The sequence below is a fragment of the Borostomias antarcticus genome, assembly GCF_949987555.1.
Source record: "Borostomias antarcticus genome assembly, chromosome: 14".
Taxonomy (NCBI): Eukaryota; Metazoa; Chordata; class Actinopteri; order Stomiiformes; family Stomiidae; genus Borostomias; species Borostomias antarcticus.
In genome coordinates, this window is record NC_140247.1 from 6,027,912 (window position 1) to 6,054,695 (window position 26,784).

At 47.7% G+C, this 26,784-nt stretch overlaps 2 protein-coding genes across 2 annotated transcripts in view; one reads left to right on the forward strand and one right to left on the reverse strand.

Annotated features, from left to right (window-relative positions):
* pdlim7 (PDZ and LIM domain 7) overlaps nucleotides 1-21,078 on the forward strand; it is a gene marked incomplete at both ends in the record, with an annotated part of 40,094 nt that extends 19,016 nt beyond the window's left edge. The window contains 10 exons of the mRNA XM_084448351.1: nucleotides 2,877-2,904; nucleotides 4,420-4,601; nucleotides 13,074-13,228; nucleotides 13,561-13,597; nucleotides 15,946-15,998; nucleotides 16,217-16,451; nucleotides 16,793-16,973; nucleotides 17,102-17,222; nucleotides 18,985-19,100; nucleotides 20,992-21,078. Coding sequence (XP_084304477.1) covers nucleotides 2,877-2,904; nucleotides 4,420-4,601; nucleotides 13,074-13,228; nucleotides 13,561-13,597; nucleotides 15,946-15,998; nucleotides 16,217-16,451; nucleotides 16,793-16,973; nucleotides 17,102-17,222; nucleotides 18,985-19,100; nucleotides 20,992-21,078 — 1,195 coding nt within the window. The remainder of the gene's footprint in view (nucleotides 1-2,876; nucleotides 2,905-4,419; nucleotides 4,602-13,073; nucleotides 13,229-13,560; nucleotides 13,598-15,945; nucleotides 15,999-16,216; nucleotides 16,452-16,792; nucleotides 16,974-17,101; nucleotides 17,223-18,984; nucleotides 19,101-20,991) is intronic.
* Nucleotides 21,079-26,133: 5,055 nt separating this feature from the next.
* Nucleotides 26,134-26,784, reverse strand: part of unc5a (unc-5 netrin receptor A) — a gene marked incomplete at both ends in the record, with an annotated part of 179,401 nt that continues 178,750 nt past the window's right edge. Inside the window, one exon of the mRNA XM_084449127.1 lies at nucleotides 26,134-26,299. Within this exon, the coding sequence (XP_084305253.1) occupies nucleotides 26,134-26,299 (166 nt within the window). The remainder of the gene's footprint in view (nucleotides 26,300-26,784) is intronic.

The window sequence follows — 26,784 nt, forward strand, 5'->3', positions numbered from 1 at the left end:
CTCATCCATCTCTCCTCATCCCCCTCCCTGTCTCTAGTATCCTGTCACGGCCTTACAGACGTTTCTGTAGAGTCCTCTTCCTGAAACACTTATCTATGTTAATGCTAGTGTGAAGTATTGTTCTTTTTTGGATTGCGTCCATTGTTTTTCGTGCGTGTGGTTTTTTTCCCCCCCACCGTCCAGCTGGAGGACGGCAGCGTGGCTGTGAATTGTAGTTTATTGTTTGGTTTCCAGCCTAGTTTCACTCGAGGCGGATGATGCAGTATCATGTTCTTGGCTTTTCTGGGCTGGGGTTAGGCCTTCGCCTTAATCTGTTTTTCTAGGAAGCGGAATAACATGAGAGTGAAAGAGTATTGTGGAGGGAAGAGCACCGCCCCGTTCATCCGTCCTTGCGCCATCGAGAGGAACACAATAGGGCCGTGTATATCAGCGCCCCCGCCATCGCTGACCGGAGGATGTGGTCGGAGGATAATGACGCCGATGATGTAAACGCACTTTTAATGTTCAGCTCGGTGAGATCCCGGGGGCCCAAGCATGCCAGTTTGGCAGCGGAGTGAGCGTCAGCCAGAGTGAACCTTGAAATGTGGGCGGAAATGAGTGCACAGAGAGGGCGTGTATTGGGTTTCAGCCCGGGCCCAAACTCACTCGGTCCAGCCAACCGATTTATTCCCCCGGCAATGTTTTTTTTTTCCCTCTCCTGTTCCTCCCTCTCCTCTCTGTTCGGCCGGCTTTGCCAAGTGAAATATTATACACGCGGCGGCTTTCTCTGTCCTAACGGTTTCTGATGAGGTGTCCCTGATGTCCCCGTCGCCGCGGCGACCTTAGTCCAGGTTGTAAAAGGTGTCTGGACTAGAAGACATTAGCATCGTTCAGACACACGGCAGCTCAACTCCTTATCTGTCTCCCGGGGCTCTCTGACACACATAGCTGTTCAGTCTCACTCCCCCCCCCCCCTCTCTCCCCATCCTCCCTCCCTCTCTCTTGTCCCTAGCCCCCCCACACCTTCTTCCATCCCTCCCTATACCCGCATATCTCTCCATCCTCCCTCCTTCCCTCCCTCCCTATACCACCATATCTCTCCCTCCCTCCCTCTCTCCACCCCCCCCATTCCCACTCATCCCACCCAGGCATCCCTCCCTCCCTACCCCCCCCCCCCATCTCTCCATGCTCCCTCTCTCTCCATCCTCCCTCCCTTCCTATCTCTCCACCCCCCATTCCCTCTCCCCCCCCCTCTCCCTCCCTCCCTCCCTCCCTCCCTCCCTCCCTCCCTCCCTCCCTCCCTCCCTCCCTCCCTCCCTCCCTCTCTATCTCACACAGGCTGGTTGTACTTTGTCATCCCGTGTAGCATATGGCTGGGCGAGCCAGGCCGGCAGAGATAAGGCGATTGGGTGTTAACTCTGCGCAGTCACATGGACACGCCCGCTCCATCGCCGCGGCCCTCCGCGTGTCGACAGGCTGCAGCCGTAGCGGAGTGGGCGTGACCAGGGACCGGGTCAATCCAGGGCCCGGGTCCATCAGGGCTCCAAGCTAACATTTTTCACTAGGAGCACATGTGTTCCTAATTGAAAAAAATTAGGAGCACAGAAAGACATTTAGGAGTGCAATGAAAATTTTGAAATAACAAATTTTTATTAGCAACACACACATTAGGCCTACTGCCAACAACAATAAACAATAATAACCTGCTCACCATAGGAGCTCTCATCCTCTCCTACTATACTATTCCCACACACTTCATCATGTGCATCGGTCCTAATGAAGACTATACTATTCCCACACACTTCATCATGTGCATCGGTCCTAATGAAGACTATACTATTCCCACACACTTCATCATGTGCATCGGTCCTAATGAAGACTATACTATTCCCACACACTTCATCAGGTGCATCGGTCCTAATGAAGACTATACTATTCCCACACACTTCATCAGGGGCATTCGGTGTCTGCACAGTCGTTTTTGAGTGAGGGCAGCTGAGCTGTCATCGCGCGTCATCACGAGCGTTCTGCGCGTTGCTGGTTGCAGTCGTGGGACTTGTAATAAAAAATAAAAAAAAGTTGTGGGACTTGTAGTTTTGTATACGGGTGCGTGAAACTTTGACTCTAGTTTGATCCAATTTGCATGGATTTATTTTAGGCAAAAAATGCGAGTGAAATGGTTGAAAACAGTACTCGCACAGTGTGCTCCTAAATTATTTTCTCTGATCGCACAAAACTATTTTTAGTCGCAAATGCGAGTAAAATGGTCGCACCTTAGAGCCCTGTCCATCCAGGCCTAGCGTTAGCCCCACAGGGACGGGGCATAGGGTTCTTAGACGGCCTCATAGTTCGGATGGCTGGGGCGGAGGGAGGGGGTCGGGGGGGTCTGTTTATTGAAATGACGCAGCATAATCTGTAAATTGGAACAATATACTCCAAATCCACTCCCTCTTGTCAGAGATGGACACTGATCCAGCTTACTGTTGTCATGGCAATGGTGTAACATGAACCCTGCTTTATGTTCTCCATGATGAATGGACGGGGTCTGGTTCATATTTGGGTGGTTGAGTGTGTCTGGGTAACGTGGGGCTGGGATTCAGGATCATGACTGATTAGTGTGACATTGCCGACAGAACCGACCGACGCAAGCTGTAATTGGAAAAACATCAGAGTGGCGTACATAGAATTTCAATCAAACTCAACTGAGATCAATTAAAACCTTCTCTTCCATCTTTCCTCCCTCATTTTAAAAGCCGACATTTACATGCAGAACCAGATGACTTCTCCAATCTGTTAATTCAATATGCAAGTGCTGTTTCATGCTGAGCAAAACATCAGTATACAATTGAGGGATGTCTTCTAGGATATAACTGTATTTCTAACATTCTGTCTTCCAGAGCATTCAATGCGGGTGGAGAACAGAAGGTAAGAGTGTTTGTGTGTTTGTGTGTGTGTGTGTGTGCGCACGCGTTTTAATTCTCCCACCTCCCAAGGCAGGGGGACTGAGATGCTTCGGTAATGCGTCTCGCTAGATCTCCTAGTTTTACTGGACGGCGGAGGGGCTTCTCACCGTCCCCTGGTCCAGCTGCTCTCTCCGGGGGGGGGGGGGCTGTTTACCAGGTCCCCAAGGCCCAGTGCTACGCACTGCTGACGGATGATGCAATCCCCCCCCTAGCCCCGCTAGACGCATCCGTCCCAGTGGTCTGAACCCTGAATGTCACCCTGCCGCCGCAGCCACTCCCGTCCAATCACCAGCACGGCCCTCATGGGCTCCATAGCGCACATTACCGAAGCACCAATCAGCCGCTCTGCCATTGGCTGTATTGAGTGAAAGGATAACAGGAATGTTATGAGTCCCAACAGAGAAGCATGTCTTGCGCAATCCCTGATCCCGGTGTGTCTCGAGGGTAGAGTGCCAGACAAGTGTTCAATCCTAATTGAATTCTCATCGAAGCCAATTTGTTCATTAAAACTTCAGTCGATATTTGTTATAATTGGTACAATATAGAGATGTGATGAGATGATGTAACGGTATGAAAATGGCATATCACGATTATAGTGAGCAAAATGATCATGGTTAGCAGCGGTATTATAACATGTGCTGAACATTTTCAAAAAGTACTGATACACACACTGAAATCAATTCTCTGAGTTTTATATTGAAAACCACAAATAAAATTAGCAGCACTATGCACTTGCATAAGCGCTAAAATAATGCGTCTTGGAGACTGTTGCGAACTTTGGCTGATGCTTGACAGTATTTACAAGTGAGTTTTTCAAGGCGTGGAAATCAAACACGGTTTTAGTGATAGTTTTATCACAATAAATTTAATGTAAATTTACCATGGTTTATCATTATACCGGTTATCGCTACATCCCTAGTTACAATACCACATTCTATGTATTGCGCTGAGCGCTTTGAATGGAAGAGAATGTGGTGGAGACGTGGAGGTCATCGGCCCAGTGGACTGACGGTATGTCGGCGCCATCTCTCATGCACTCGGCACACAACGAGAAATCTCCCATTTCCCAAAGTTGACACCGCTTAGCACCTTTGACAGTAGCAGAAGTTCTATTGGACAGCTCTTGGCTGACTTCCAGGATAAATATGAGTCAGATAATTGGGTGTGTTCACACGTCTTCGGCATATCCTCCCAGATAGCACACACTGAAGATAGGAGCCAGCTGGCCTTCGCAGGGCCTGTTCTTGCAACACTGACACTAATTATTTATTATGAAAAATGATCAGCCGCCCCGGGATTGCGCAATTACAGAGAGAATGCATATGTGTGTGTGTGTGTGTGTGTGTGTGTGTGTGTGTGTGTGTATGTGTGCATGTGTGTGTGTGCGCGCGCGTGTGTGTGCGTGCGTGCGTGTGTGTGGGTGGCATGTCTAACAGCATGTTGCTTGTGGTGCTGCCTCTCTCTGCCGCCCCTGTAGGGTTCGACCCCCGAGTCCGTTCAGCCCAAGTACTCCTTCGCCCCCAGCACCGCCATTAACAAGATGGCACGGCCGTTCGGGGCGGCTGGGGGCAGTGCCAACACCGGGCCTGTCATCAAACCCGTGGCGTACGCCCCTAAGCTTAACACACAGGCTCCGGCCAGCATGCAGCCTCACAACGGGTAGGTGGAGACAAACAAACAGACAATCAAAACAAACTGATCTGCTTGGAGACTGCGACATGAGAGAGAAATGTTGTCAGGGTGTTATCCATTTAGGTCCATTAGGTCTCACACCCCCCTGTGTGGGTTGAGAGGATTTCAGCCAGCCAAACAAACAAACAAACAAACAAACAGATTCCTGTTCCATTGTGAAGTGAAGTGTTGGGTGTTGGATTGGATGTATGGTTCTACAGTGTTCTACAGTGTTCTACAGTGTTGGATGTGTGGTTCTGCTCCGAATGCAGGAAGGTCAGGTCAGGTGTCCTCAGTTTAATAACGAAAGCCGTTCTCTAACTGTTGGGCAACGCTGCTTTGATCCAGAGATGAACTATGAGGTACTGGATGCTGGATGTTCTCATTGGCAACGGAGAAAGAACTCTCTGTGATGCAGCTCTTATTTGTCAGATAACACGTCTTTGTGGTTGGAAGAAGAAACTTCATATCAAAGGAAATTCGTTTTCTAATCTCTCTGTTCTCTGTAGGCTTGACAGAATCGTGGCTTGTTTTCAGGGTTGATGGCGTGTCTTTAGTCCACCGGGTTGTGTTAAGCAGATGTTAACTGCTTTCATGCTGTCCAAACTGTCCAAGCAGAGCCTGAGATCCTGGAACCGCTGTACGATGACAGACAGGTTGAGTTTCTGAAGTTCACACACTCATGCATGCACACACACACATACACACACACAAACACGCACAGACAGAGAAAATATTTTTTTTTACAAGGGTTTCGAAACAGATCTAAACAACAGATGTTCCGTGTCAACTAGGAGGAGGCAACACTCACAACATTTAAATCATCAACTCTTTTAAAGGGTGCCCTTCAACACGACAACGAGGGGAGTCTGTCAGTGTGTCCAGCCTGGGGGAGGTTGGGGGAAGGGTTGTGGTCTGACTTTTTGGTGTGGTCTTGATGTTGTCTGATGCTGTATTTAGCTTCTCTCAGGACCCCTCCCATAAAATCTGCTGAGGTCTCAAAGTGTTTTAACTGCCGCGGTGCAGGATTACCCAGAAGCCCTACTTGGAGAGGCGTCACATGGTGTTCAACCTGTCTGTCTTGTCTGTCTGTCTGCCTGTCTGCCTGTCTGCCTGTCTCTCTCTGTCTCTGTCTGTCTGTCTGTCTGTCTGTCTGTCTGTATTCTGCTTTATACTGGCTGCCATTTTATATATGAACATGCCCCAGGTAGCCTCCTAGATCTGCCTCTGCAGTGATCTGCCTGGTGGGAAGGCCTGGCCTGGTTCTGGAGTCTGTGGGCGAAGCAACAGTTTGTCTCTGGGGAATGTGTCATATGTCGAGACATGTTGCTCTACAGGAAGCTTGGTGTGTTTTCTCAGAGCACACACCGCCTCCGTCGCGTTTCACTCTGACTGACATTCACCACCATTACCCAGGTATTAGAGTACACATTTGGAAATATTTGACTTTCTGGTACAGCACAGGAATTGGGCTTCTTCGGCAAATGCTCCTGACATATTGACAGGAGTGTGAAGAGGTTGTGTTATGTCAGGGTGGGAGTCAGCAAGAGAGAGACAGAAGAGAAAGCTGCTGAGTCATTTTGGGGTCAGAATGACAGCCAGGAGAAAATAATACATCGACTTCCACACAATGCCGTGTCTGTCTCTGTCACTGAGGGGCCGCCGACAATAACAGCCTGTCTCTTTTGTCACTTTTTGCATGTTTTTCTACACCCCGCAAAAAACGCATGCCTCCCGACTATTGTCTGCGTCTGGTCGTTTTCTGACACATTCTGTTTCTTTTGTTTCCCCCAAACTGAACTTTGACCCGTGTCTCTCTCCACTTTCGTTTTCTCCTTTCCCTCTCCTCTTTCTCCTCTGCAGATGGAAGTTCTCGACAAGTCAGTAAACCTGTTTCACCTCCTGTCTCTGTAGTGTGTGCCTGCATGACTGTATAATTACTATTCACTTCTTGGTACCACTTTACATTACAGCACGATAATAACATAGTAATACCCTGGTAATACCTACATTATTACTAGGGAATTACCAACAAATTGCTAGTAGTTACCAGTAGTTACCAGGAGTAGTTACCATTTAGTTACCAACTAATAAACCCTGTAATATCTACATAATTTCTAGGAAATTACCAACTAATTACAATTAGTTATCGGTAGTTACTAGTAGTAGTTACCATATAGATACCCACTAGCAAACCCTGTAATATCTACATTATTACTAGGAAATTACTAAGAAATTACCATTAGTAATAGGTAGTTACTAGTAGTAGTTACCATATAGTTACCCCCCCATCCCTATTTAAGGTGTGATTTGTTACCTGGAAACAGAGATGGTAGTTTCTATGTAATAACATGAAATCTGAGCTGGAAAATGCTACTTCGCCTTATTCACCTGGCAGCCATATTGGTCAGTCTGGGGTGCGGATGCGGAAGTGCCCGTTGCCTTCAATATTAAAAGTTCACTGTAAAAACACCACTTCAAGAACCAAAATAGTCAAAATAACAGGCTGAATACACTATGGGGGTTACAAACTCATCATTACCAGACTCTGATTGTTTTTCACTGCCATTGTTTTCGCGTTTGGAAATACATCGGAGTGAATGCAGCTGACGGCTAACTATGGCTCATTCACCTCCATGTATTTCCAAACACGAAAACAACGGCTCCACTATTTGACTATTTCGGTTCTTGAAGTGGTGTTTTTACAGTGAACTTTTAACATTGAAGTCAACGGGCACTTCCGCATCCGCACCCCAGACTGACCAATATGGCTGCCAGGTGAATAAGGCGAAAAACGCTTTTATACAACGGTTGCCAAATGTTGGAACTATTTGTTAATCATTTGCGGATACTTCCGCTGAAAAAGGGAACATTGCCAGGCAACGACAATGCTACAGAATAGCCTAACAGAAATGCGATATAAGCTACTAATAAGAGGTGGATTGATATTAAAAGATGTGCGAACATTAGAGACAATGGACCGGATCTATACCGTTGTATAATTAAGCAATTGACCACTCGAGGCAGTGGGTTACAGGGGATTTTACCACAGCTACTGTACGGGGCGTTGTTCTAAAACCCCTGTAGCTGTGGTCAAATCCCCTGTAACCCACTGCCTCGAGTGGTCAATTGCTTTTCTACAGCGGTTACTACATATATATATTCACAAAAAACACTCAGTAGTAACATTCAATCATTTATTTACTGATCATTCTTATTTTAGTATTTACAAAATCTTCTGCGATAGGCTATAGTTCTGAATGAAATGGTTGCCAAGCAACATAGGCTATCTCGCCTATTTGGGTTGGCCTTGTTCACATAAGGCATAATTCGGGTTGTTCACGTTTATTTGAATATTTCAAGCTATGGTGCTGTTATTAAAACAGTTTTCCAGAGCACTCGTTTTTGCTGGTAGGGGAAGTGTTGGAGTCGAACTGATGAGTGCGTTTTTGTAATAGGATACGAAAAAGGCGAGGTTGCTGCGAGTGGTTGCTACGCAAAGCATAGCCTACCGCTTGATTTAATCAAATATAATTGTTAGCCAATCAGAATCAAGTATCCAAACTCTCCTTTGTAGAATTAAGCAATAAACCACTTGAGGCCGTGTGTTATAGTGATTTTATAACAGATAGGGGGCGTTGTTAGGCACGACACGAAGCAGAGTGCCTAAAACCCCCCTAGCTGTTATAAAATCACTATAACACACGGCCTCGAGTGGTTTGCTTTTATACAATGGTTACTACAGCTATTAGTGTAAAATAAACACACAGCAATGTAAAATATTAACATTAATTCAAAACGAAGCATCATTCCCTCAATTCCGCCGAGCAAAATAGTTCCCCTAACAAAAGGGTTGCCAAGCAACGGATGCATTGGAAGGAATGTTCAGTTGTTTTGAAAAAACACAATGATAGGCCTACAATGCATTGGATCAAATGGGAGGCGCATTAATACTGAAAATGGAATGATATGCGGTCCCAGGTGTGTTACAAAGTATTTTAACACGGCTTCCAGCCAATCAGAATCAAGAACCAGAACTAACCTTTGTATAATTAAGCAATTGACCACGAGAGGCAGTGGGTTACAGTACACAGGATTTTACCACAGCTACGGGGCGTTGTTAGGCCCGACGCAATAGAATCTTTTCTACAACGGTTACTACATATATATATTCACAAAAAACACACAGTAGTAACATTCAATCATATATTTACCGATCATTCTTATCATTTTAGTATTTACAAAATCTTCCGTGATAGGCTATAGTTCTGAATTAAATGGTTGCCCGGCAACATAGGCTATCTCGCCTATTTGGGTTGGCCTTGTTCACATAAGCCATAAGGCATAATTTGTGTGGTTCACGTTTATTTTAATATTTCCAGCTATGGTGCAGTTATTAAAACAGTTCTCTAGAGCACTCGTTTTTGCTGGTAAGGGTGTGGAAGTGTTGGAGTTGGACTGATGAGTGCGTTTTTGTAATAGGATACGAAAAAGGTGAGGTTGCTGCGAGTGGTTGCTACGCAAAGCATAGCCTACCGCTTGATCTTATCAATGGCCTCGTCAATGAGATTGACGGTACATTTATACGAATTGTTATGCAGTTGCAGCCGTGGTAAAATACTCTGTAGCCCACGGCTGCAACCGCATAACAATTCGTATAAATGTACCGCTAGCCAATCAGAATCAAGTATCCAAACTCTTTGTTGTAGAATACAACTTTACTTGTTTCTATGTAATAATTATGTGGTTATTTCTTTCCTAAAATACCAGCTAAGATCATGGATTGTTACCTGGAAACAGAGATGGTAGATTATATGTAATAACATGGAATCAAAGCTGGAAAATGCAATATTACCCATTTCGTTTAATTATATTGTAATATCCTTCCTAAAATCCTCATGGTCATGGTTTGTTACCTGTAAGTTATGGCAGGTATGTAATTACAATAAATCTAGGCTGGTAGGTGATACATTATTGGTGAAAACATGTCAAGCCATTTACAAACCAATAATACACATGACAAAGTTATTTGAACTTAAATAGTAAACACATCAAAAAATAAAGTCAACGTCAGTGATGCTTCTGGATACACACACATGATTAGACGTGATATTTGGCTCTATTATCTTTTAAAGAGGCGACCAAGGCAACCCTTGCGGTGTTTTTGTCCCAACCAATAATTCCACTGAGGTTCTGCTTGAGCGTCTGTAAGGTTTCCTCTGTAGTGGTAGACGTCTTGTTTGAAGAATGCTGGGAATGAGCGCCTGTTATTGGGTGAACAAAGAACCTCTGGTGGTTGGGATTTTCAGAAAGATACTGTATAACCATATAATTACATAGAAACAGGTAAAGTTGCATTTTCCAGGTCAGATTCCACGTTATTACAAAGAAACTACCATCTATTTTTCCAGGTAATAAACTGTTACCTTCGTTTGGATTTTAGGAAGGATATTAACCATATAATTACATAGAAACAGGTAAAGTTGCATTTTCCAGCTCAGTTTCCACATTATTACATGGAAACTTCCAGGTAACAAATTGTACCTTACATGGGGATTGGGAGGTAACTATATGGTAACTACTACTAATAACTACTGATTATAGTGATTACTTGGTAATTTCCTAGTAATTATGTAGATTATTACAGGGTTTATTAGTTGGTAACTGCATGGTAACTACTCCTGGTAACTACTAGTAATTTGTTGGTAATTCCCTAGTAATAATGTAGATTACCGTGCTGTAATGTGAAGTGGTACCCACTTTTTTTTAACCTCAGCCCAACAGTGTTTTCTCAGGGCCTGAAGGGCCTGTTAGATTATCATTGTTTTGATCTTATATGGTTAGGTTCTGATCTTATATGGTTAGGTTCTGATCTTATATGGTTAGGTTTTGATCTTATAAGGTTAGGTTCTGATCTTATATGGTTAGGTTCTGATCTTATATGGTAAGGTTCTGATCTTCTATGGTTAGGTTCTGATCTTATATGGTTAGGTTCTGATCTTCTATGGTTAGGTTCTGATCTTCTATGGTTAGGTTCTGATCTTATATGGTTAGGTTCTGATCTTATATGGTTAGGTTCTGATCTTCTATGGTTAGGTTCTGATCTTCTATGGTTAGGTTCTGATCTTATATGGTTAGGTTCTGATCTTATATGGTTAGGTTCTGATCTTCTATGGTTAGGTTTTGATCTTATATGGTAAGGTTCTGATCTTATATGGTTAGGTTCTGATCTTATATGGTTAGGTTCTGATCTTATATGGTTAGGTTCTGATCTTATATGGTTAGGTTCTGATCTATGGTTAGGTTCTGATCTTATATGGTTAGGTTTTGATCTTATATGGTTAGGTTCTGATGTTCTATGGTTAGGTTCTGATCTTCTATGGTTAGGTTCTGATCTTCTATGGTTAGGTTCTGATCTTCTATGGTTAGGTTCTGATCTTATATGGTTAGGTTCTGATCTTATATGGTTAGGTTCTGATCTTCTATGGTTAGGTTCTGATCTTATATGGTTAGGTTCTGATCTTCTATGGTTAGGTTCTGATCTTCTATGGTTAGGTTCTGATCTTATATGGTTAGGTTCTGATCTTATATGGTTAGGTTCTGATCTATGGTTAGGTTCTGATCTTATATGGTTAGGTTCTGATCTTCTATGGTTAGGTTCTGATCTTATATGGTTAGGTTTGCAGGCCCAGGTACAGCCTCTTCGTCTAACAGCCTCTTCGTCTAACGTCTGTCTCCTCTGATCTGGTCTCTGTCCTCTTCATGTCCTCTCTCTCCTCTCTTCTCTCTGTCCTCCCTCCATGTATTCCTCTATGCCCCCCCCTATTCATCCCTCAACTGCTCTCTGGCCCTCTCTCTGTCCATCTCCCTATCTTAATCTCTCTCTCTTTCTCTCTTTGTGCTCTGCAGGGCTGAAGCATTTTATGAACAGATGTATCCTGAACCCAAGTAAGAGACAGGAACACGAAGGCGGCCTCTCACGCTAGTCTCTACGTCCAGGCTGACCTCTCACGCTAGTCTCTAGACCCCCAGGCTGACCTCTCATACTAGTCTCTAGACCCCCAGGCTGACCTCTCATACTAGTCTCTAGACCCCCAGGCTGACCTCTCATACTAGTCTCTAGACCCCCAGGCTGACCTCTCATACTAGTCTCTACGTCCAGGCTGACCTCTCATACTAGTCTCTAGACCCCCAGGCTGACCTCTCATACTAGTCTCTAGACCCCCAGGCTGACCTCTCATACTAGTCTCTAGACCCCCAGGCTGACCTCTCATGTTAGTCTCTAGACCCCCAGGCTGACCTCTCATACTAGTCTCTAGACCCCCAGGCTGACCTCTCATACTAGTCTCTAGACCCCCAGGCTGACCTCTCATACTAGTCTCTAGACCCCCAGGCTGACCTCTCATACTAGTCTCTAGACCCCCAGGCTGACCTCTCATACTAGTCTCTAGACCCCCAGGCTGACCTCTCATACTAGTCTCTAGACCCCCAGGCTGACCTCTCATACTAGTCTCTAGACCCCCAGGCTGACCTCTCATACTAGTCTCTATCTAATCTAGGCTCTGGCTCTAGCGTCATGCGGGGGGGGGGGGGGGGGGGTTGAGGCAGGGAGGGGGGGAGGCGGTGGTGATCAGGTTAGGAGTTAAGTGTCAGGCCAGGAAAACTAATCCTGAAGAACTAGATTTAGAACGGAGTATTTTCCTCCTCTATAGCACGGCCAGGCAGTCTAATCTTCTCCGGTACGGTTTACTGACCCACTCCGTCACCGTATCCTTCCTCCTCTACCTCTCATGCTTTAGTTTGAGAATTCTCTGGGACTGCTTTTGAATACCGTGTTTCAGTTAACATTAGTAGCACTCTGTTAACCTGGTAAACCAGACTCATCCTGAACAGTTTTTGACATTTGCTCTATGAGTCTGGACTTTCACCCGCCCAGAGCGATTTGAGTTTTTCCAGAAAATGGGGCACCGATCAGAAGACTGCATTTTAACTGCTGTTCCGCCCCCAGTCCCTGATTGGTTCCTGTAGATGATGAGATGGTAGTAGAACAGTAATGGCAGCTCCTGAAACAATGAGGCGTAACGTTAACGTTGCAAGAATAAACAGCCATAAGTGAAGTTATTGAGTCAATGAGTCAGGTTTACCAGGCTAGTACTCCACTTTACTCCACCAGTGCACCACTTTAATCTATCAATATAAACACATGTGGGTGTGCAGTTTGATCACAGATCGACCTCGATCAACATGTGCGTGCGTGCGTGCGTGCGTGCGTGCATGTGTGTCTGTGCTGTTGAGTTAACCCCGTCCTGACTGTGTGTAGCCAGGTTGAGTTAACCCCGTCCTGACTGTGTGTAGGCAGGTTGAGTTAACCCCATCCTGACTGTGTGTAGGCAGGTTGAGTTAACCCCTTCCTGACTGTGTGTAGCCAGGTTGAGTTAACCCCTTCCTGACTGTGTGTAGGCACGGTCTGAGGGTGGACAGTCATCCCTGCATCATCCCCAACGACCGCAGCAAGAAGAGGCTGATTGAAGACACCCAGGACTGGCAGCCTCGCACCGGCACCACCCAGTCACGCTCCTTCCGCATCCTGGCCCAGCTCACAGGCACCGACTTCAGTAAGTCAGGGAGGAAAGAGAGAGAGCTGGAGAAAGGGAGAGAGAGAGAGCTGGAAAAAGAGAGGCTAGGCAGACCAAGAGAGAGAGAGAGAGGGAGGGAGGTCTGTTCGAGTGGGAGAGTGAGAGAGAGAGATGGAGGGAGCAAGAGAGGGGGAGAGGAGGAGAGAAAGCAGGGTGGAGAGAAGGGGGTGGTATTGGGCGATGGTAGAGAGAGTTGGTTACAAAGAAGGAGAAGCTGAGAGGTTTTTTTGTTGGCTTTAGTGCACATAGATGTTGTGTGCGTGCGTGCGTGGTTAAGGCGTTCTGACGCGTGTTTCTCCTGGATCTCTCAGTGCAGGACCCAGATGATGAGATACTGAAGCGCTCCAGGTAACGCCTGCGTGTGCTGCTCCCCTGTCCGCCTGACGGCCCCTCCCCCCGCCTGATGGCCTCTCCCCCCGCCTGACGGCCCCTCCCCCTGTCTGACGGTCCCTCCCCCTGCCTGATGGTCCCTCCCCCCTCCTGACGGCCCCTCCCCCCTCCTGACGGAGCAGAGCTCCTGTCTTTATCTGAGCTGTGTGTGCCGTGTGGCGCCGTGCGGGACAGCTGAAGCGTCAATCTCAGAATAACTCAACTTCTGAACCCTGAAATTTAGTGGAGTAGTTGAGCTATTGATTTCAGACGCCTTGAACCCCAAGCGCGCGTGTGGTGTGATTATTTTCTCCGTCTGTATTGAGCCGTTACGTTTTCGGCTGCACGGTAAATATGAGATACGCAGACTTGACGGTTCGAGGTCACCCTCATTTCCTGTCTGTCACAGCTGTCACTTCTCTCCTGACGTCTTTCCTGTCTGTCATTTCCTTTCTGTTTCTCTCTCCCTTCATCCGTCTGTCGGTCCCCTCTTTCATCCTCGCTGCTTTCCTTCTACTCTTTCCTTCTCTCTCTTCTCTCTCTCCCTCCTATTCTCTCTTTCTTTCCTTCTCTCTCTCTCCGTCAGGGAAAAGTTCCTGACTGAGATTCAGAGTCCGCGGTACGCCCGCCTGAGAGACTGGCACCACGAGAGGTCCGCCCGCTCGCTCAACATCAAGTCCTGAACGTCGCCACGACGACAGCGGACACGCGGGGCCCGGACCGAGCCCCGCAGTAGCGCCCTTAGCCACTCGACGACAAAAACGACAACGACGGCGATAGCAAACCGTACGACGGCGGCCGATAAAACCCACCCGTGAGAGATGCAGAGGAGGGGGGGGGAAAGGGGGATGGAGGAGATAAAAAAAAGAAGTTTAAATGAAATAAAAAAGAGAAAAACCCAAACTAGAAAAAGAGCTGCTGTCTAGATTACCAAGTGGAACATTGCATACTGAGCCTAACTCCCCAGAGGGGAGGAGTGTTGTCTACACATTGGTGGGTCACCCTGTGTCTGTAGTGCTGTTGCCCATTTCACACTGAGCTACCTCTCTCTACCCAGAGGAGGAGGGGGAGGGGGAGATGGGGGGGTGGAGGGGGCTCCTCAGATGTGGGAAGCACCTGTTCTAACGCTAACCCATCTGTTCTGTTCTTTATTCCGCTCTGATTGTGTAGTCCAGAGCCTCCTTTCATCTGTAAGCTCTCTCTCCCTCCCTCCCTCCCTCTCTCCCTCCCTCTCTCTCTCTCTCCCTCTCTCTCTCTCTGTGTTTTGAGTTCCTCATGTCTTGACTGTGTTCCTCTCTGAGCGTCTCATCTGTTAGGCTCCTCCCTCCAATAAAAGTACAACGGAAGATAAATCTGTACTTTGTTTTGTTTTTTTCTCTGCTGTTATCAAATCCATAAAACATCTGAAAACACCCCCCCTGCCTCTCTGTCCTGTCCTCTCTGTCTTTCTTCTCATCTGCACTCCAACATGGGCTGGAATAGATTATAGAAGTGATGTTCAGGGCAATCTTCATCAGACTTGAAAGCGTTAAGCGGGGGAGCCAGGATCCCTCCTCACGCCCATCTCGCATGTCCAACGTCAGTCCATATCTGCTAGCATCTGCCTGGAATCAACCATGTAGGCCTGCTTTAGAAAGTATGAACACATAACGTCAACATGACTCCTACTTTAAGGAGCTGAAAGAACTTATGAAAGTAGTCAAGACAGTTGTATTTCACTCATTGGTCAGATACGGTATGCATATTTAGGTAATTCTTCCTCGATATGAGAGCTGATTTCATCAGCCTGGCTTGGCCCAATGGAGATGGAACACTGATGTAATCACTGTATCAGGATGATGAAATTTAGGCTGTTGGATGTTTAGTTTTTTATCTTTTATCATACAGTGCTTTTTTCCCCTCTGTGCTACTGTTAGATATGCAGTTCTTCAGAGTTCTGCGTCTCAGCGAACAAGGAAAGTTGTTTTGATTTAGCTTGGAGCCAGTGGTCTGTTTACGGATTTCTGTATTCATCATGGTGATATGCATCTTTAAGACAAGATGGCAGCTCATCTCATCCCGCTGTCTCAGAGGTGTAATGGCTGCTCAACGCTATGAGTCATCCCTGGATGATCTCTCATTAAGTGATGCTGAATGTCAATGGAAGGTTAACATCTATCGATTAAAAATACACCCCCACACACAGATCTCTCTCCATGACACAGTCCTGACTGTCAGCCATGACTGCTAATTGCCTACAGTGTGAACTTTCCTGAGCCATCACCATGGTTACCCAGAGGCGAAAATATAGGTGTCATTCTAAGGAGTGTGTACATTTTCTCCCCCAGTCATGAGCCAACTCCATCGCCCGCCAAGGCACAGGCTGCAAACCAGCCTGATGGTGAGTTTCTCTCATACTGGTGCTAACTCAGGGCTCACAGCCTGGGGCCAATCAACCCAATCAATCAGCTCCCGCTGTGTTTTATACTGCTTCACTCTTTCTCTCGTTCTCTCCTTTTATCTCCCTTTCGCTCTATTTTTCTCTCAATCGCTCTCTCTTCTCTCTCCTCCCTCTCTCTGTCCCTCTTTATCCGTCCTCTCTCTCTCTCTCTCTCTCAGCCTCTAAGACGGCCCCCACTAGTTCCGGGCCCGCTTGCCGGCCCCCCTGGGTGACGGACGTGAACTTCGCTGACCGCTACCACCCAGACAAGACCAGCACGGTCCTGACCCAGCACCGCCAGCCGGCCCAGCCCACCCCCATGCAGAACCGCAGCTCCATCCTCCAGGCAGCTCAGCAGGGGCCCGACGACCCCGGCAGGACCCCCCTCTGTGGGGCATGCAACAAAATCATTAGGTAGGCCCACACTGCCCCCTGTCTTTGCACTCCAGTACTACAACCTGTTGTACCCCCCCCCCCTCCTCCTCCAATCTTTTTTGTTGTTGATATTCCTTCTTGAGAAACAGCCAAGCCCTTGTGTTGTGCTGCCAGGTCACTCGGGCTGCTGACCTGGTAAATCGACAGTGCGACTTGCATCCTGTACACTTTGTTGGATCTGATATTTCCATTAGAGCCTTGTCACTGGCAGACGCAGAAGTAGAAAACCTTGTTGTTGACCTGCCAGGCTGCTCAAAGTGTTCTTCATTGTGCGTGTTTCCGTGCGTGCGTGTGTGTGCGTGCGTGCGTGTGTGTTCCAGAGGTCGGTACCTGGTGGCGCTGGGCCGGTCCTGGCACCCAGAGGAGTTCACGTGCTCCCAGTGTAAGGTGGTCCTGGACGAGGGGGGGTTCTTTGAGGAGAGGGGCTCGGTGTTCTGCACCAAGTGCTACGACAACCGCTACGCCCCCAACTGTGCCAAATGCAAGAAGAAGATCACAGGGGTGAGCGCCCCAAGCCGAGTCTCTGCGTGCGTCTGTGTGTGTGTGTGCGCGTCTGTGTGTGCGTCTGTGTGTGTGCGTCTGTGCGTCTGTGTGTGTGTGTTATTCTCACCCTGTCCTGTCCCCTCCAGGAGATCATGCACGCGCTGAAGATGACCTACCACGTCCAGTGCTTCATGTGCGCCGCCTGCAAGAGCCCCATCAGGAACGAGGCCTTCTACATGGAGGAGGGGGAGCCCTACTGCGAACGAGGTGAGGACGGGGGCCACCAAGGGCCACCAGGGGCCAGGCGAAGCCATGGCTCAATCCGCCCCTGTGAATCCACCGCTGGCGCCCCTGGAGATCAAACCTAGTCTGGAAACGAAGAGGCTCCGTTCCACGTGTTAGTTAGCGTATTAAGCATAGTTAGCGCAACTAGCATAGCACTAGGGTTAGTATTCTCTTTGGGAGACCAGGCCGTAGTGTTAGCAGATGAATGGAGGGGGAATCATATAGTCAGTGTTATCAGTTGGTGATCTAAAGGACAACTCCAGAAAGGCACCCTATGATTGATTAGTGCGTGTTGAATGTACTTCATGATAAAGTAGTGCGTCAGCTGAATAACTGATGGCGTGCTGCAATACATTGAAACCATCTATTACTCTAATGTTTTCTTCTGACAGAACGCATTTTTCAACAGATTGTGATTAAAACCAGACATTTTAAAACCAGACATTTTCCAACCGCAGCGTTGTACTGTTGGTTAAGGTGCCGTGTCCCCCCACGCGCGCGAGGAGTCAGTCAAGATGGCTGATGACTTCATGGGGCCTAATCGACTTACGGAGGCTCAGCTTACTGATCTGTGTCTCTATTGGCTTTTCTGAATGGAGTGCGGCGTGCCGCGGCACTGTAAATGATTTAACGGGTCACAGCGCGTCCCTCTATCTCGCTCGCTATCTCTCTCTCCCATTTCTCTCTCTCTATCTCATCCCGCTGTCCGTCTCTCTCTCTCTCCCATTTCTCTTTCTCTCTCTCTCTCTCGCTCTCTCCCATTTCTCTCTCTCTCTCTCTTATCTCATCCCGCTGTCCGTCTCTCTCTCTCCCATTTCTCTCTCTCTCTCTCTCTCTCTCTCCCATTTCTCTCTCTCTCTCTCTCTCTCTCTCTCCCATTTTTCTCTCTCTCTCTCCCATTTCTCTCTCTCTCTCTCTCGCTCTCCCATTTTTTTCTCTCTCCCATTTCTCTCTCTCTCTCTCTCTCTCTCCCAATTCTCTCTCTCTCTCTCTCTCCCATTTCCTTCTCTCTCTCCCATTTCTCTCTTTATCCCATCTCTCCCTCTCCTGTCTCTCTCTCATCTATCCCTCTGTCTCGTCCTCCCTCAGGAGGAGTGGGTTTTTAATCAGAGGTGAACTTCAGAACCTGAGCTCTCCTGCTCAGAATGATGACCCCTGGTGTAGATACTGTAATATACATTCTGCTGTCTCAGCATGTTTCAGGGATTGTGTCTCTCCGCTCGCTCCGAGGAGCAGTATTAAAGCTCACCACTTTCTCCCCCTATAATGAAAAAAGTGAGACAATCCAGTTAAGTACCTGGAGCAATTTCCTTCTGTACTAATCCCTCCTCTACATGCCTGGAGCAGACTCCTGTAATTCTCTCGTTTCCATTGACGATTCTCCTGCTCAGACCCAAACTACACGGAGCTGTAAAACCCTTTACTGAAGCGTGTGATGACCTCACCCCCCTCCATCTCTCTCTCCCTCCCCCTCCATCTCCCTCTACCTCCATCTCTCTCTCCGTCTCCCTCCATCTAATACTCCTCTCTCCTTCCCCCTCCATCTCTCTCTCCCTCTCGCTCCATCTAATACTCCTCTCTCTCCTTCCCCCTCCATCTCTCTCTCCTTCCCCCTCCATCTCTCTCCCTCTCCCTCCATCTAATACTCCTCTCTCTCCTTCCCCGTCCATCGCTCTCTCCTTCCCCCTCCATCGCTCTCTCCTCTCCCTTCCATGTCTCTCCCTCCATCTCTGTCTCTCTCTAGACTACGAGAAGATGTTTGGCACGAAGTGCCACGGCTGTGACTTCAAGATCGATGCAGGGGACCGCTTCCTGGAGGCTCTGGGCTACAGCTGGCATGACACGTGCTTCGTCTGTGCCGTAAGTCGCGTTGATTCGTCCGGCCCCCGCTGGCTCGTCTCCGCCTCCCTCTCAGTCTCTGGCTGCCTGGAGCGCAACACACTCCCGAATACCCACACTCCCGAATACCCACACTCCTGAATACCCACACTCCCGAATACCCACACTCCCGAATACCCACACTCCCGTATACCCACACTCCCGAATACCCACACTCCTGTATACCCACACTCCCGTATACCCACACTCCCGAATACCCACACTCCCGAATACCCACACTCCTGTATACCCACACTCCTGAATACCCACACTCCTGAATACCCACACTCCTGAATACCCACACTCCTGAATACCCACACTCCTGTATACCCACACTCCTGAATACCCACACTCCTGTATACCCACACTCCTGTATACCCACACTCCTGAATACCCACACTCCTGAATACCCACACTCCTGAATACCCACACTCCTGAATACCCACACTCCTGAATACCCACACTCCTGAATACCCACACTCCTGTATACCCACACTCCTGTATACCCACACTCCTGAATACCCACACTCCTGAATACCCACACTCCTGAATACCCACACTCCTGAATACCCACACTCCTGAATACCCACACTCCTGTATACCCACACTCCTGAATACCCACACTCCTGAATACCCACACTCCTGAATACCCACACTACTGAATACCCACACTCCTGTATACCCACACTCCCCAATACCCACACTCCTGAATACCCACACTCCTGAATACCCACACTCCTGAATACCCACACTCCTGTATACCCACACTCCTGAATACCCACACTCCTGTATACCCACACTCCTGAATACCCACACTCCTGTATACCCACACTCCTGAATACCCACATTCCTGAATACCCACACTCCTGTATACCCACACTCCTGAATACCCACACTCCTGTATACCCACACTCCTGAATACCCACACTCCTGAATACCCACACTCCTGAATACCCACACTCCTGAATACCCACACTCCTGTATACCCACACTCCTGAATACCCACACTCCTGAATACCCACACTCCTGAATACCCACACTCCTGTATACCCACACTCCTGAATACCCACACTCCTGTATACCCACACTCCTGAATACCCACACTCCTGTATACCCACACTCCTGAATACCCACACTCCTGTATACCCACACTCCTGTATACCCACACTCCTGAATACCCACACTCCTGAATACCCACACTCCTGTATACCCACACTCCTGTATACCCACACTCCCGTATACCCACACTGTATACTTGTATACCAGCTCCAATCTACGGGCCTCGGGCACTACTTCTGTCTCTCCCTTTGCTGTTCTCTCTCTCTCTCTCTCTCTCTCTTCTCTCTCTATCCCTTACTATCCCTCTCTTTCTCTTCTCTCTCTCTCCATCCCGTACTGTCTCTCTCTCCATCTCTTACTAACCCCCCCTCTCTCTCTCTCTCCATCCCTTACTATCCCTCTCTCTCTCTCTCCATCCCTTACTATCCCTCTCTCTCTCTCTCCATCCCTTACTATCCCTCTCTCTCTCTCTCCATCCCTTACTATCCCTATCCCTCTCTCTCTCTCCATCCCTTACTATCCCTCTCTCTCTCTCTCTCTCCATCCCTTACTATCTCTCTCTCTCTCTCTCTCTCCACACCTCTCTCTACCTCTCTCTCTTGACCTCTCACTGCTTCTCTCTCCCTCCCTCTCTCTCTCAACATCTCTCCCTGTCTGTCAGGAGAGGTAAATCCAGAGTAAATAATGTGAGCCAGCTGCTCTCCATGCGGCGGCTTTGTGCTGTCACACAAGCCATGATGGGGTCTCTGACACCCTCCCTCTCTCCTCCCATCCCTCCATCCCTCCCACCTGCCATCTCTCCCTCTCTCCACAGCTCTGCCAGATCAACCTGGAGGGGAAGACGTTCTACTCGAAGAAGGACAAGCCCCTGTGTAAAGGCCACGCATTCGCCCCGGTGTGAGGGCCTTCCGCCAGGGAGGAGCCCCAGCCTCTCCCCGACGCCCCCCCCCCGAACCCAGCGCCCCAGCACGCGCCGCCCGTCTCCTCCCCACCTACCGCAGACCAACCACACATCAGACCAGTCCTCCCTCTCCCGACCTGGGTCTCCCTGCTGCTGTCTCCCCGAGGGACGTGATCTCTCTCAGTTCGGTGTTCGGAGCCACGCCCACGCCGGGCCTAACGTTCCGAACGCTGTGCAGCAAGTCAGTCGGACAGTCATGTCAAGCCTTGGCTCAAAAATCTCATTCCATTTATTTATTAGACCAGCAGCCCAGTGAATTGCGGAGTCATTGCTGACGTGCTCTGCTCCGGGGTATGCCTGTCAGTACAGTAACAAGTGGCTACTACTTAATTGATCTCTTCCTCATTCATTTGGTACAGTATAAGTATCTCCCAAATTGATGAGTCATTTAGTCTGTAATGGCCCCGGTTATTAGTGTAACTGCCCCCCGCCACCCCGCCACCCATCCACTCCTGTTCCATCTCCTGCTGCAGTACTTCACGTGTTCATGTCAGGTGTAAAAGGCCTCCAGCAACCCCGTACATTAGCACTAGTTAGCTCATCTACTCTGCCATGTGTGCGTGTGTGTGCATTGTGTGTGTGTCGCATGTGTGTTTGTGTGCGCCTGTGTGTGTGCGCGCGTGTGTGTGTGTACACTCCATATTGACCCACAGAGATCGAGAGCACGCCAGCAGTTCCATTATCAATAGATGATTGTAAAACAAACCTAAAGAATACGTGCATGTCCGGCGTCTCTGGTGTGTCATCCTTCATCTCTCTTCTCTGTTCTGAGTCAGTCTGCACGTCTCTCGTGACTCATCCTTCCTTCATATCTCTTCTCTGTTCTGCGTCAGTCCATCTGTACGAATGCCTCTATGTGATGATGGACCTCATATTTATAGATAGTGTATTGTTTTGAAACAGGCGTCCCCCCGTGACTGGTTGCTGGACAGGACATGGAGAGCTCTATATGATTGAAGCCAAATGATTTAGTGATGCAGGTATCTGTATTTGAGCAGCGTTGAGACAGAGAAAGTGCCTTCTGGACTCTGCTAGGGTCATCTTTGTTATGGTCTGGCCAAACCCCTCTTTCTGTCAATCCATTGGAAAATGATCCTTTTATCATTTTTCTTCGTTTTTTACTCCTTTTTGTATGAACCTATGTTATATTATATGCCTTTTGAAGCTTTACTCTACAATAGTACACTTACAATGCAAACCTGCTGTATCCATATGTACATGCTTCAGATGACAGACATTTTAGAAAGGAGCTGTATTGTTTGAGCTATGTAATCAATAAAATTCCTTTGTGTTGTAACTGTGTTTTCTCATTGACGATGAATGAAGCGATCACCTCTGAGCGACCATCTTCACACTGCTCGTCAACTCTACTGAAACCAGCGCCAGGGATCAATCTGTAGTCAGAATGATGACATCACACATGGCAAACTTTTCTCTGGTGGGGAGTAAGAGATTCAGTCCTTGTTTTAACAATATATAATTTATTTACAACGATTTCAGGTTGAATTGCTATACATACCTTTCTGAAATTTCATAGATAGATATATACATAAGGCCAAGTAAATACTTGAAAGCACTTAGAAAAGAATTTCCAAAATTCTACCCACAAATCCATATCATTGTCCAAAAAGTATAGAAAATCTCCCTCCACAGAAGTTTTCTATCTTCACAAAAGTTTTGACAACAATTTACATTGACAATAACTAACATAAAAGGTAAAAAAAAAAACAGAAACAAATAATTGTACAATTGCATAAGCGCTGTGGCATGTAATAAATACAGCATTTTTGACTTGCAGAAAGGCAAGGAACATTGAACCAAAGAACTGAAGAGAAAACCATTCACAGGTACAGAGGACTATTACTCCGAGTTCAGAAAGAAAATTGAATTCAGTCAGAATGACAAGTACACACACGCCCACAAACACCAACACACCCTCACACACACACACACACATACACCACATACATTCTTGACACTGAATAGCAATGAACGACACAAAGGAAATGTACAGATGAGAAATGTATCAGTCCATTGCTTTGTGGTGAAGTTGCACATCAATTCAAGGTTCTGTCAGATAGAACTGACAAGCCTACAGAGAATAAGCTGAGTGGTGAGTAGTGTTCTTCGGCCATGAAGGCAGGTAGTGAAGTTTGTGTTCGAGGACAGATGCTGTAGAGGATATCTGCAGTGGAGGTCCTACACCAAGAGAGGTGAACACTGCTGATAGCTGATGAGTCAGGAGACACATCCTAGCTGGCAACGGCAAGACTCGGCAGAGTGACAACAAATGGCGCAAACACAAGATCTGACTGTACAACTGCCACGACTCGTCTGAATGGACGCTCTCCTAGTCAACGTGGTGGCCAGTGTCATAGTGATAGATGATAGTGTCATCTTCCTCAGTTAGTTCCCAGTCAGCTCCAGTGCTCTGGTCAACTATGCTTGCTGCTGTCACTATTTCACTTTGTATGTTAAGTGCTTACATAGAAAAACACAGGTAGCCATAATCGCAGAGTAAGCACAAGAACAGAAAGTGTATAGAAACAGTCTCTAAATTCTTAACACTGCAGAATGTCTTCACTGCTATGCCGCTGATGAACAGTATAGGCAAACACGACACGCTTCAGACTTGACAAACGTAAGCGCCAGTTAACTGTATTTTTTTGGCTCGATATTAAAATATAATTTACATTTCTTTACAAAGTGATATAATAAACGTTTGACTTGCATCACTGCTAAAACAAAGAGTATGAAAACACTTGACGATGTGACGATGAGGAAATGAAATGAGAAGTCCTAGTTTGGTCTTAATGAGGACTAGAGAGAGATGAGGGAGAAAGATATACTGTATATTAGTAGATCAAACTAATGCTGAAATCATGTGGCATTGGCCTCTCACCTGCGTGAAGATGTAGGTGCCTCAAATGGTTTTCAGAAAACTTTGGTTACCAATTCTGCTGATATACAGTATGTAAAGTGACAGCACACGTCTGATATAGAAAATTATTTACATATTTAATTTGATGATGAACTATTTCCATGTGGAAAACGCAGTTCTTTTCTCAATAGCGTCTCACGTTGTTGAAGCATCAAAATAAGAAAAACAGAACACAATCTCTCTCATTCCACCCCAGATAAAACTGCTCTTGACCTCTGTGGAGGTTGTGAAGGAGAGCTAGATAAACCTTAAGTGTACATTCCAGGTATCTGACAATCATGACACTCTTCCTCTCTAGTTGCTGACTGGTCATAGACCCAGATCCCAGATCACACAGGTGAGAGTTCATAATGTAGGGGGGGGGGGGGGGGGGGGGGTCTCTTTTGTCAACTTGTTTGACAACGTTCCATGCGACCCTGAGGCAGAGAGGACTATGGCTAAACTGGGTCTACTCACTCAGAACCCTGGACACCCCAGGGACTGAACCACCTGATCCACAGACTGCCAGGGGCAGGGCTGTGCCAGGGCTGTGCCAGGGCTGTGCCAGGGGCAGGGCTGTGCCAGGGGCAGGGGCAGGGGCAGGGCTGTGCCAGGGCTGTGCCAGGGGCAGGGCTGTGCCAGGGCTGATGTTGATGAGCAGAGGGGCAGGGCTGTGCCAGGGGCAGGGCTGTGCCAGGGGCAGGGGCAGGGGCAGGGCTGTGCCAGGGCTGTGCCAGGGGCAGGGCTGTGCCAGGGCTGTGCCAGGGGCAGGGCTGTGCCAGGGCTGTGCCAGGGGCAGGGCTGTGCCAGGGCTGATGTTGATGAGCAGAGGGGCAGCTACACATCACTGAGACAGACTTGCCTCCTCTCACGGATCTGCCACAACATCATATTCTATCTGTGTTGGGATCCACGTTCTATGTGGCGGGAGGGGTGACCTGCGTCACCTGTGTCACACGGCCTGTGAGAAGCTCCCGCCATGAGCGCCTGACTCGTGAATGAGTCTGCAAAACCATCCCTGTCACTATAGCAATGATATCATGATGATCATTTGTAGTTGTCAGATTTCCTGTGGGCAGTGTCCTGTGTATTATTCATGGTTGAGGAATGGATTTCCGACACACTTTCCCTTTGGGCGATGATGCTCCCTGCCAAACATCCTCCCTCCCCCAGGGGAATGCAATGAAAGCGCGATGTCGTTTCAGAAATGAGTTTTGAAGATATACTGTGTACACTTGGATATGTTCAAGGAAAAATGCCCCTCGGTCCTGGGTCCATCATCAACTCAGTCTAGCAACAGCTAACACATGATACGCTTGGCATTATTGTATCTCAAATCTAACACAATAAGTAATCGCTTTGAGTAAACGGCTTCTGAAATGTAATGATGGTGCAGAGGCTTATTAACTTCCCCGTCAAGAGTTCAACGAACCAACCAGAAGAATATATTGATTTTCTTTTCCAAAACCAAGAACGCTGTGGAGCGTCTCACAGAATCAAGACATTACACAGGTTATAGCAACATCAGCTTGACTTGAAACAGGACAGGTTACCAACAAGAGCTTTGTTCAAGAGTTTTGAAATAAAATAACATTGCGGACCAACAAGTTCACAATTCGCTCCAGCTAGAGGGCTCTCTCTCTCTTTCTCTCTATCCACCAGCAGGCCCCCCTCTCTCTCTCTCTCTCTCTCTCGTTATCTTGCTAAAAGCATATCTAGTAACAAAAAGAACACTTAGAACACGCCACTGAGTTTGGGAGGGGGTTGGGGGGGAAGTCGTCATCAACATGTCCTCAGTAAAGGGATGATTAACAATGGCCCAGCCAGTTGCAGAAGCGTGACTCTGACCCCCCACAGATCAGAATCATCCTAGGGGGGGGGGGGGGCCTTCACAAGTATAAGGGGAAAGGGGAGAACTGAACATACATGAACCCTGTTCCAACGTTCTCTCTCAAGCAGAGGATGGAAGAGAGAGAGGGTGAGTGGTAGCCTCCTCTTCTCCTCTCTTCCTCCCCCCTGCGGTGGCGTTTGCGGTGCCACTCCCTGCCCTTCTCCAGGCCCCTCCCCCCTCCGGGTTAGCACTCTCCGTCCGACACCAGGAAGATCATGGCCTCCTGCTTGCCGATGTCGGCCATGACGGTGGCCAGCTGGTTGAGGTTGCCGCTGTGGAAATGCTGGGACTCCCATAGGTCCAGAATCACAGAGGTGGGGCTCGCTTTGGACGCAAAGAAACTCAGGTGTCTGCGGAGGAGAGAGAGAGAGAGAGAGAGAGAGAGAGAGGTAGGAGGGGTAGAGGTAGAGAGAAAGAAAGAGTCAATATCACAGGCACTTATTCGGTCATTCTGTTACTGTGTTGTCCCAGTCCCCTGTTGCTGTGTTTGCGTTACACCATTAAACCCCGAGATTCATTTACACTAAGTACAGATTAATCATCAAGCTCTAATACAAGGCAACACTCTCTGCCAAAGATCCAGCATCAAATACTGCTTAGTGCATCGCGCCATTTTCATTTGAAGTCTTGTTAACTTCCATCAGACTGGGCCTGGGCTCAAATCTTTCCATTGATGTTCAAACTGGGCTTAAATCCCATGGAAATCCCACATGGGTGTTCACACTTAAGCAGTATGTGACCTTCTCCCTGTTTGGACCTGAACCTTTTGGATCAAACCCAATCAATAGCTACAAAGCAGAGGCCCCCGGACGGCCGTGCATTTGATGTGGAGTGA